This window comes from Giraffa tippelskirchi, chromosome 4 (genome assembly GCF_054371585.1).
Source record: "Giraffa tippelskirchi isolate mGirTip1 chromosome 4, T2T-mGirTip1v1.2.pri, whole genome shotgun sequence".
Lineage (NCBI taxonomy): Eukaryota > Metazoa > Chordata > Mammalia > Artiodactyla > Giraffidae > Giraffa > Giraffa tippelskirchi.
In genome coordinates, this window is record NC_137278.1 from 70,196,309 (window position 1) to 70,208,695 (window position 12,387).

Consider the following 12,387-nt stretch of genomic DNA (forward strand, 5'->3'; position numbering starts at 1 on the left):
CACTGATTTTCCAGGTCTCTACATAAATATTACAGCCTCAGAAAGTCTACTTGACTCCCCAGTCTAAATCAGAAACCTCTGTTCTTCTCCTGCATGGTACTTGTCATTTTCCTTCATCACACATTTCAGTTATTGCTTTTAGCCTAATTGTGTGATTTTTTGTTGTTGTGTAAATCTTTCCCTCATTATATTTCAGGGTTCATGAGGGAAGGCATCAAGTGTGTTTGGTAAAAACCTCTTCCCTTGGGAATAGCTCATCATATAACTGGTTGACAGCAGGAGTGAATATTCATAGAGAGAACACCATAAACGATGAAGCATGTAAGCTAAGTCTGAGAAATAAGTAATGCTCAGTCAAGCTAGAAAAGAAAGGTCATATGAGCCAGGCATGAAGATAAAACTTTTATTGGTGTATAGGGATTGGGAGACAGCAATAAAATTATGACTGTTACTTTCTTTGAGAGAACGGGAAGACAAATTTGAATACGTAGCTGTAGGCAGACCATGAAGAGCTGTTAGAACAGTGGTACTTTAGTAAATACCATGACAATTTCAAGGATTCTAGTAAGAATTTATGGGTACAAAGACCATGCAAAAAGTCTATGAAGCTTGCAGATGATCAAGCTGTGGACACACAGCCATGATCCCCTGGCTTCCCCTAGAGATGAGGGAGAATGTGTTCCTCTGTTTATTTTCAGGGTCACCAAAGTCACATATGATGTGATTGTCCATTGCTTTTTCTATTCTGTGTGGTGCCGTTTGAGGTAACAGCTGCCCTAGGAGGTGCTTCCTATTCTCCAGGCACAAAACACATTTTTCTGTGGCTCACATTGCTTCTCATGCAGTGCCTAGATGTCTGGTGAAGATAGTCATCATCTCAATCCCACATCAGTGGATTTCCCTTCAAACACATGCTTTGCTTTGGTGGCTTTGAAAGTAGTTGAGGAAACTTTTAGTCCCAGCAGCCAGGCAGGTGGTAAAGTTTTATTGATTTCCAAGTTCTTTCTGAATCTCTAATTGATTGAGTAGGGATTGAGATATACTAGACATGACCTTCCTCAAGCAGTCTGACCTGCAGTAGTAGATATCAAAATGTTCAGGGCATGGGTGGAGCTGATGGCAGGGAAGATGAAACTGGGAAGGATTTGAAATATCCAGCACCACCTCTCAAGAAACCACAGGATGAGTTGAAATTAGTGCATATCTTATAAATCGCTACCTACCTGCTTTCTGCAGCTGTGGCATTTAAACATGAATTTGTCTGAGTCTTTACATGATCACTGTTTTGGTTTTTTTTTTTTTTTTTTTTTGGCGTGTGTTGTATTGAAATACAAGAATGAAAAAAAGTAATATTTTTCTTTTTTTGGTTATGGGGAAAAGCTGCTAATCTCAATTCACAAACACCACAGGAACTTGCAATTCCAATTTTCTTTTCACAGTATTAATGAAACTAGGTACTGGAAAAGTCAAATCTTCCCTTATAAATCTGAAACCATTTTCAAGGCTAGCCTAGAATTATAATAACTTTCACATCTATTAAGATGCAGTGCAGAACTGTGGTCTAATGAGATCATTTTAGGCAACTCTTTTTCTTCAGTGGGGTGGAGACAGAAAATTAAAATTGATTGATTTCTGGTAAAGACTGGTGAAAGACTCTTAAGTAAGAAACAGCTCAGTAAATGCATCTTTCCATTAGTTTTTGAGAAGGATTATTTAAGGCAGAAGATCTAATAATTTAGAGTACCAGAGTGATATATATTGAGCATAATAGAGTTTTATGATCCTTTATCTACTCCTCCTGATCTGAAATATATAGCTCAAGTTCCATTTTTTTAAATCATTGGTGTATTTTCTTTATTATTTCTTAATATTGATGATCTCTTATAATTCTTTTTTCCTGAAAGCTTAAAAGCTGAAATTTCATTATCAGTATATAGTGAAACTTTTGCTTCATCCTTCATATGACAAGGTCTCAGTTGATGATGTACCTATATACTAACAGTCTATATTGAAGAAATATAGTCTATAAGCTCTATACAGTCAGTAAAAACAAGACCAGGAGCTGACTGTGGCTAGGATCATGAACACATTATTGCCAAATTAAGACTTAAATTGAAGACAGTAGGAAAAACCACTAGACTATTCAGGTATGACCTGAATCAAATCCCTAATGATTATACAGTGGAAGTGAGAAATAGATTTAAGGGACTAGATCTGATAGAGTGCCTGATGAACTATAGATGGAGGTTCATGACATTGTACAGGAGACAGGGAGCAAGACCATCCCCAATAAAAAGAAATGTAAAAAAGCAAAATGGCTGTCTGAGGAGGCCTTACAAATAGCTGTGAAAAGAAGAGAAGCCAAAAGCGAAGGAGAAGAGGAAAGATATACCCATTTGAATGCAGAGTTTCAAAGAATAGCAAGGAGAGAAGAGAAAGCCTTCCTCAGTGATCTGTGCAAAGAAATAGAGGAAAACAATAGAAGAGGAAAGACTAGAGATCTCTTCAAGAAAATTAGAGATACCAAGGGAACATTTCATGCAAAGATGGGCTCAATAAAGGACAGAAATGGTATGGACCTAACAGAAGCAGAAGATATTAAGAAGACATGGCAAGAATATACAGAAGAACTGTACAAAAAAGATCTTCATGACCCAGATAATCACGATGGTGTGATCCCTCACCTAGAGCCAGACATCTTGGAATGTGAAGTCAAGTGGGCCTTAGAAAGCATCACTACGAACAAGGCTAGTGGAGGTGATGGAATTCCAGTTGAGCTATTTCAAATCCTAAAAGATGATGCTGTGAAAGTGCTGCACTCAATATGCCAGCAAATTTGGAAAACTCAGCAGTGGCCACAGGACTGGAAAAGGTCAGCTTTCATTCCAATCCCAAAGGAAGGCAATGCCAAAGAATACTCAAACTACCGCACAATTGCAATCATCTCACACGCTAGTAAAGTAATGCTCAAAATTCTCCAAGCCAGGCTTCAGCAACACATGAACCGTGAACTTCCAGATGTTCAAGCTGGTTTTAGAAAAGGCAGAGGAACCAGAGATCAAATTGCCAAAATACACTGGATCATCAAAAAAGCAAGAGAGTTCCAGAAAACCTTCTATTTCTGCTTTATTGACTATGCCAAAGCCTTTGACTGTGTGGATCACAATAAACTGTGGAAAATTCTGAAAGAGATAGGAATACCAGACCACCAGACCTGCTTCTTGAGAAACCTGTGTGCAGGTCAGGAAGCAACAGTTAGAACTGGACATGGAACAACAGACTGCTTCCAAATAGGAAAAGGAGTACATCAAGGCTGTATATTGTCACCCTGCTTATTTAACTTCTATGCAGAGTACATCATGAGAAATGCTGGGCTGGAAGAAACACAAGCTGAAATCAAGATTGCTGGGAGAATTATCGATAACCTCAGATATGCAGATTACACCACCCTTATGGCAGAGAGTGAAGAAGAACTAAAGAGCCTCTTGATGAAAGTGAAAGAAGAAATTGAAAAAGTTGGCTTAAAACTCAACATTCAGAAAACTAAGATCATGGCATCCAGTCCCACCACTTCATGGCAAATAGATGGGGAAACAGTGGCAGACTTTAATTTTGGGGGCTCCAGAATCACTGCAGATGGTGATTGCAGCCATGAAATTAAAAGACACTTACTCCTTGGAAGGAAAATTATGACCAACCTAGACAGCATATTAAAAAACAGAGACATTACTTTGTCAGCAAAGGTCCATCTAGTCAAGGTTATGGTTTTTCCAGTAGTCATGTATGGATGTGAGAGTTGGAGTATAAAGAAAGCTGAGCACCAAAGAATTAATGCTTTTAAAGTGTGGTGTTGGAGAAGACTCTTGAGAGTCCCTTGAACTGCAAGGAGATCCAACCAGTCCATCCTGAAGGAAATCAGTCCTGAATGTTCATTGGAAGGACTGATGTTGTAGCTGAAACTCCAATACTTCGGCCACCTGATGCTAAGAGCTGGCTCATTTGAAAAGACCCTGATGTTGGGAAAGATTGAAGGCAGGAGGAGAAGGGATGACAGAGAATGAGATGGTTGGATGGCATCACCGACTCAATGGACATGAGTTTGAATAAACTCCAGGAGTTGGTGATGGACAGGGAGGCCTGGCGTGCTGCAGTCCATGGGGTTGCAAAGAGTCAGACACGACTGAGCAACTGAACTGAACTGAACTGAATATTGAAGAAATAAAACTAGCAATACAAATGGCCTGGGAACCACAATCTCACTCTGAAAATCTAACTTTGGAAACAACATGAATACAATAAGATTACAGTGAAAAAACCACTCATCAAGTATACAAAATATTTTCATAAAACTGACAATTTGAGTGATAAAAAGAGCATCTGATGACATGGTTATTGCCTTGGTGAAATACAAGGTTCCACTACCCACCTCATTTGATGTAACAGGAATTAGGACTTTAAGCATTGTTTCTCTTGTAAAACATTATGTAAAAACATAAATCAAAAGCAGTTTTCTTTTTTAATAACAAAATTAATTTAATTGCTCTGTTTCTGACCTTAGAAAGATCGCAGATTCTTTCCACTGCACAGTGAAACCTCCTTGGAAAAACTCATTAATGTTAGAAAATTTACCTTTCAAAATGAAGAGTTATTTTAGAACTTCAGTTGTGAATCATCTTTCAGAGACAACATAAGGGCTTTATTCTCCCCCTGTGTATAGACTAAGATTATAGACCAGACCAGACACAAGCTGGCAAACTGGTAAGGACAGGCTCCGGTGCAAGGCTGAATGGCCTAACATGCTCCTCATCCTACCATCTTTATAATCAAAGTTCTTTTTAATTGTAATAAAACATTATTTCATTGGATAAAATATTGAATTTCATTCTGTAAACAAATTCAGGAAGTTAAATTTTTAAGTAACGCAGCACAATATAAAGCACAAACACTGTATTTTAATGAAACAATTACACTGAGACTTTTTTTTGACAGGTGGGACAGTTGTAAAGTGTGATGTAAAATCAGGAACTTGGCAGTAAGTTTTGTTCCTCATTGAACACATGGCTGAGTAATGCACCAGCTTCAAAAGGCAGAGTGCTGACCTCATTGGCCTGGCCTTCTTCATTTACGCAGTGGGGGGATCACTGTGTTCTCTGGGGGCCATCTAGAAAGATATCAAGAGCTAAGTGAGGGATGCAGAGAAGAGCTAGGGAAGAGGAGGAAGTCAGCAAGAGAGAAGGCAGGCAGGAGCATGGAGTAGGTGACAGACAACCAAAGGAGCTAGTGAGAAATGAGATTTGCCACAGGGTCCTCTCTGTTTTACAGCCTATTGTGTCTCTTAAACCTGTTTGTTCCATGGTGTTTCTTAACTAGATCTAGATTAGTTCCTATTTGGGGAAATAATATTCTTTCACAGATACAGTGCCAAGAACTGTGTCAAAATAAAAAGGACCATTTCTTTTTCTATGGTGATAGTTTTAAAAAACTATGTATCAAGTTAAGGCTAAGTTAAATTTTTGAATGTTTCACTTTCATTTTTTTGTGCAGAGCAACAAATGCAATTATTCTTCTTATGTCACAAGGCCCTGGAATATGTCTTTTGCACTTATTATGCATTTTCACAGTGAATTATTATCTGATATAACCTAAAATTTGTTTGGGGTATCATGTGGAAATATGTTAATAACTGTCCTAGCACCTGAAAGACAGTGTCTTTCTAAGTAACCACAGTAATGATTTGACAGTGAAAAATAATAAAAGTCATAGAATTAGCTTTTAGGATTTTTGATAATCTGGGTCAAAACAGACCATGTGGAAAATTAGAGACCATCAGATCTTGCTGAATATTTGAGAGAGAAAGAGAATTAAATATCAGTTTTTATCTGTCCTTAAGATAGCACTATCTATGCACACAGGTCCCAGAAATAGTCCCATAGCCATTTGGCTGAGAAGTGGCTTATATGAAAGAAGTTATAACCCTTGTGACAGCCTTGTGTCCTTGCCACTACAATCAGTACTTTTGAGTCACTTAGGCAAAAATACTGGCAAAAGTGAAAAGTCTTCCTCTTGCCATTCAGGAGTCCATGTGCACTTTCCCCACATGTAGCAGACCTAGCACTTCCATTCTGCTTCCTGGGGGGTATGTGATGATTGTCATCCTTCAGTAAAACTTAAGATACAATTACATGGGCAAATTTTAAGTAAAATAATTTATCACTATAGTGTTTATATAAACTATATGTAATTTGTGATGCTTTTTATTTTATGAATCATTAAATGGGATATATGGGAATAAACACATAGGATATTTCATCTTCTCTACTTCTTTTTTTGCTAGCAAGCTATCCTCAAATCAAGCTGTGTGCCACCAGTGGAGTTGAATACAAGTCCATTTCCAGTTATACCAAATAATATGTAAATGCCTTGGCTTACTCACTGCCCATCATCAGTCCTACTGAAGTTTTCCATTGATCTGGGCTCCTTGTTCCTCTGAGCCCCATATCATGAGTTGGTTGAGTTAGCTTAGCTTTACCTACAAACCAGTTAACTTTTGACTATTTGGGGACTTGTTGCTAATCTGTACCCATTCCATTCTTTTAGCACCTCTCTCATATTCTCTTTTACATGTTTTTTAAGTGTTCTCATCACCTGCTGCAACAAAGAAAGGGAGACCAAGTGAAAGTAAAATTTAGCTCATTTATTTGTTTTTTAGCACTACTGAGAAAAAAACACATTGTAGATTTTAAAAAAATTATTTATAATGTCTCGATTCAGTTTACTAGGAAGTATAAAGAGAATGCAAAATACCATAGTCATTAAATACAATTGCTTAGGGAGGTCTCTGATTAAATTTCTTTCTTCATATTGTTATGAATAGTGAAGAAATGACTTTATTTTTTAATAAAAAAATTTTAACCAATTTATATAAGAAGGTGTTTAGCCTTTTTAAGCTTCCCTGGTAACTCAGACAGTAAAGAGTCTGCCTGCAATATGGGAGACCTGAGTTCAATCCCTGGGTCTGGAAGATCCCCCAGAGAAGGGAATGGCAACCTATTCCAGTATTCTTACCTGGAGAATTCCATGGGTAGAGAAGCCTAATGAGCTACAAAGGGTCAAACATGACTGAGCAACTAACACTAGCCTTTTTAGCCATTTATTCTATTCTCTACATTTAAATTCATAGGAAATTCCTCAGAGATATTTCAGTGATCATCAAAATAAACCATTAATGACCATCAATAAGAGAAACCACATTTATAATTAATAAAAATATTTAAATTTCTCTAGCCTTTTTTGTACATCTGGGAGAGATGTCCCATTAACTCTTAAGCATGTAAGTACTTAAGTGATCTTAGCATAAAAATTAAGAAAATTATCACTTAGCTTTCATATTGGAAGCACAAACAGAAAACATTGTTAAATAATCAATTATATATGGAAGCAATTGCATATTCCAGATAGACCTACCATAATACCTGTGGTGGTTATTCATTTTCAATGTGAGTCAAGAAAAAAGGGGGATAAAATGTTTCATCACTGGGTTTGTGGTGGGGGTTGGTAGGCTATTTTCATGATATTTAGAATTCTTGTTTATGTATGGGTTACAGAGCTGTTTCAGGACTGCATGAGAAGCAACATTTTGGCCAGAGTTCCAAAAGAGATAAGTGTTTTCCTTAATCGGGAGGCATTTCTCAAATAGCTCTGTGGCAAAGCAGAAACATTTGAGGCTTTTGCTTTGGTCTTTGTCATCTCATTCTAGTTTTACCATCAGTTTGGTTTTGGTGCTCTCCTCAACAGTTGTGAAAACATATCAGAAATATTTGAGCAGATAAAAATCAGATTAAAATTCTCTGATAAGATAGTCCATTTACAATAACCTACTCCTAAATGGAAAAAAAAAAGTACACATATATTCTTAGTTTAGAAAATGTAGAGACTTCCCTCTTGGTCCAATGGGTAAGACTCCACACTCCCAATGCAGAGGGCCCTGGTTTGATCCCTGGTCAAGGAACTAGATCCCACATGCCACAACTAAGAGTTCTCTGTGGCCCCAACTTAAAAAAAAAAATCCTGCATGCAGTAACTAAAGATCCTGTCTGCTGCAACTAAGACCCAGCACAGCTGAATAAATAAATTAAATATCTTTTTCATGAAAGAAAAGAAAATGTAAACCCTGCATTCCATTAAAACTCTCAAGTCTGACTATCCTGAACTATATGATTAGGATTTTATCTCTCTTCTCCCCATTTATTTCTGACAGACAAAGTGAGGTAATTATGAAAATGTGTTTAAAAGGAAAGCATTTGATCAGGTCGGGGAAATGATTTAGGTAATGTTTAAATGAAACCCTTTTCCAGCTCTTGAGACACCATGGTGAGAGAATGCTCCACCAAATGAACAAGTAGAAAGTCATCATTTAGTGAAAGTTAGCAGCTGAGCTAATTGGCAGACTTTGGCAAAGATGACGGTCTTTGAAACAGAAAGTGCTGCCTTTGGTTTGTCAGGTAGTGACAGAGTTCCTGCAATAGGTTCTGTTCTTCTTGAGAGGAAATTAATTTCCTGTAATCAAATGCTGTGGATTATAGTCTTCGTCGCCTTCTGCCTTGGCCACAGAAGCAACTCCGAGGCATTTTAATTTGGCAACATTACATGCGCTTTTGTAAAACAAGCAGGGGATACATTCAGCATACAAAGGTTTCACCTGCTACATTTTGTTGCTCGAGAGCATATTGCCTCTTTGAGAGCTATTCCTTTGTTAGTGACTATATCTGTAAGGCTTTATCTGGGAAAGGAAAGGAAAGTGACGGCAAGAAACCCACATTTGGCAGATGAAATCTTGGTGATGTTTGAAAATGGAATTACAATGCAGTATGGTGCTAAGTGATAGATAAATGATCCCCAATAGCTAATAGGGACTTTTGTAGAAATATTTTAAAAATTACTAATAATAGTGTAATAAGAGTATCATTTTAGTTTTCGTGATATAATTTCTGGTGTGTGTGTGTGTGTGTGTATACACACACAAAACCTTGCACATATACACACATACATATATTCAATATTTATGCAATCTTGAGATTATGTAAATTCATTCTGCATAATTTACAAATAATATCATTTTGAAAATTATAGAATTTCTAATTCATTACATCTGAAAACTTATCTTTTTTCTGTAAGACAAGGGAAAAGATGGAGATTCAGAGAAAGAGAGAAAACATAATCCTTAGGGAAACGTGACCTGGGATCAGAGATGGGATAGAATACTACCTCTCTACAGTTCCTTTTCTTCTAAGGTGTTTTAAATAATAAGTTTATAAGGTAAAGGAAGAGAACCACTCCCCTCTCCTCCAAATCTGCAAGCTATACCCCAGGACTTTTTCTCCCTCTCTGTGGTTAATTTCAGTGACTGACTAAGCCTTGGAGAAAAATATGAATGCCCCCTGCAATCCACTTCTTATACCCAAGAAAGAACTTTATACTTTGGAAAGACAATGAGGGTTTTATCAATTGAATAAAAGTGAGGCAGTCTGCCCTTTATTTGTGATCATCTGCTAGGTACCGAATTTTGAGTCAAAATCATTCTAGGTAGTCTTTAAAGTATGTAAAAATATTTTCTTACTTTCTCCTATCAAACTTGGTCTTGGTGATCACTCAACCACTGCCAGTAAATGAATAATATACATATATATTTATGTAAACAGATAAACCTTCAACAGTAAAGGAAATCAGTTCTGTTTTAGTTTGTACACTTGTGAGTAATGCTCACTTCCGCAGCACATATACTAAAATTGGAACGATACAGAGATTAGTAGGACCCCAGGGATGACACAAATTCATGAAGACTTCCAGATTTTTACAACATCTCATACAGCTCAATCTCCAAAAAATAAACAACCCCATAAAAATTTGGGCAGAAGACCTAAATAGATATTTCTCCAAAGAAGACATACAGATGGCCAACAAACACATGAAATGATACTCCACATCACTAATTATTAGAGAAATGCAAATCAAAACTGCAATCAGGTATCACTTCACACCTGTCAGAATGGCCATCATCAAAAAATCTACAAACAATACATTCTGGAGAGGGGAGAAAAGAGAATCTTCTTGCATTGTTGGTGAGAATGTAAATTGATACAGCCACTATGGAGAACAGTATGGAGGTTCTTTAAGAAAGTAAAAATAGAACTACTATACGACCCAGCAATCCCACTACTGGGCATTTAGGCAGAGAAAACCATAATTGAAAAAGACGTGTGTGCCCCAGTGTTCACAGCTATTTACAATAGCCAGGACATGGAAGAACCTAAATATTCATCAGCAGGGGAGCGGATAGGGAAGATGTGGTACATGTATGCAGTGGAATATTACTCAGCCATAAAAAGGAACAAAACTGAATCATTTGTAGAGACATGGATGAACCTAGCAACTGCCATACAGAGTGAAGTAAGTCAGAGAAAAACAAGTATTGTATATTAATGTGTATATGAGGAATATAGTAAAATGGCATAAATGATGAAATTTGCAAAGCAGAAATAGAGACCCAGACATAGAGAACAAATGTATGGATACCAAGGGGGAGAGGAGGAAGTGGGATGACTCGGAAGATTGGGATTGACATATATATACTATTGATATTACATATAAAATATAAGAACCTACCGTATAACACAGGAAGCTCTACTCAGTGCTCTATGGTGACCTAAATGGGAAGGAAATCCAAAAAAGAGGAGATATATGTACATATAAAACTGATTCACTTTGCTGTGCCGTAGAAACTAACACATTTTAAAGCAACTATACTCCATAGTTAGAGTATAGTATATAGAGTATAATAGATAAAATTAATTTCTAAAAATTGTGACTATAATAACACTTTGAAAAGCAAGCAATTTGACTCTTCAAAATGCCTGTTTTATCTCATTGTTCAATATTGTATTCATTGTAATAGGAGGCAATGTGATTTCTGAAGCAATCCTAAATTTAGCTATCCTGTTTCAGTCAAGAGTTAGCCATAAGTGGTCGGTATCAACATCAGTTTGAGTCTTAAAATGAATATTCTCTAATATTATAGAGTCGTTATGATGCTATACTTTTATTTTCCATGTTGATTTTATTGCTTTTCACCTAACTCATCAATATGGCCCTTTAGAACTACATGGAGCTAATTTGGAGCTACACTTACAACACCCTTACAACAAAAGTGATCTGTGAAAAAGAAAAGATGGTAACAGATCGCTCTCTCAGTAGTATGATTCATAGTCCCTAGTTTTTAGTGACCACCAGATGTAGGCATCACTACACTTACTCGCTTCAGTATCCTTTTTCGAGAGTGGTAGGCACGGGCAGTATCCATTAGGCATGAAAATAGATGGTAAATGTGACTCTCTGACATTCAGGAAACTCGATAATCACTCGGTGTTTTTTTCTTACCCTCTGTCCTACAGCCAACCCAACACGGGCAGGCGGGAGAGAGCCGTACCCAGGCTCAGCAGAAGTGATTCGGGAGTCCAGCAGCACCACGGGCATGGTCGTGGGGATCGTGGCCGCTGCTGCCCTGTGCATCCTCATCCTCCTCTATGCCATGTACAAGTACAGAAACCGGGATGAAGGCTCGTACCACGTAGACGAGAGTCGAAACTACATCAGTAACTCAGCACAGTCCAATGGGGCTGTTGTAAAGGAGAAACAACCCAGCAGTGCGAAAAGCGCCAACAAAAACAAGAAGAACAAGGATAAAGAGTATTACGTCTGAGCCCAAGATCTGAAAAAGGACCCTTGTATAGAAATAGTCTTCATTTTATCCGAGACATAATATAAACTTATTTACTTTCCTTTTTATGAAGCACATACAAAAGAAGACAGGGAATGCAATCAGGAAGGGAAGACTGTTTTTAAAAAATAAAAACAAGTATCTCATGCTCTTGTTTCTCCAAAAAAGAAAAAAAAAAAACAGGGGCCAATAAATTCCTTAACATCCACAGTGTTTAATTTACTCTGCCTGTCTTTATGTTGCTGGAACATTCCTAAAAGACAGTGATGACCACATGCATTCATAAAGCAAAGGAGTATTACAACATCGGGAGGCACAACACAAAAACAACACAAAACATAACACAGAAAAAGAAGCTACCTATGATCCCAGATTTAGCCAAAGTGCTAGCGCTTTCCTGAGAAATCAGTTAGTCTGATGGCCAGAGAAGACTGTCATTTTGAGTGACTCCACCTGCAAACCTTTTCCGAGTTCACCGCCTGGCACAACTGGAACAGTGGCTGAAATGAACTTGCACTTGAAAAAAAGTGCTGACTTTTTTGAAGACTTGTGTAGGAACACATTCAAAAAGCCCCTTTCTGGTTGTGAAGGAAAAAAAGAAAGTATGGAGGCCT

At 37.4% G+C, this 12,387-nt stretch overlaps 1 protein-coding gene and 1 pseudogene across 25 annotated transcripts in view; both read left to right on the forward strand.

The window, feature by feature from the left end:
* NRXN1 (neurexin 1) overlaps window positions 1–12,110 on the forward strand; it is a 1,199,463-nt gene extending 1,187,353 nt beyond the window's left edge. For 24 of the 25 annotated variants that reach the window (XM_081593719.1, XM_081593720.1, XM_081593708.1 and 21 more), the window contains one exon: window positions 11,448–12,110. In XM_081593719.1, coding sequence (XP_081449845.1) covers window positions 11,448–11,755 — 308 coding nt within the window. In that variant the 3' untranslated portion in view covers window positions 11,756–12,110. The remainder of the gene's footprint in view (window positions 1–11,447) is intronic. The other variant, XM_081593726.1, reaches the window with a different exon arrangement.
* On the forward strand, window positions 9,756–9,852 carry LOC145504064 (U6 spliceosomal RNA; annotated as a pseudogene).
* Window positions 12,111–12,387: the final 277 nt, after the last annotated feature.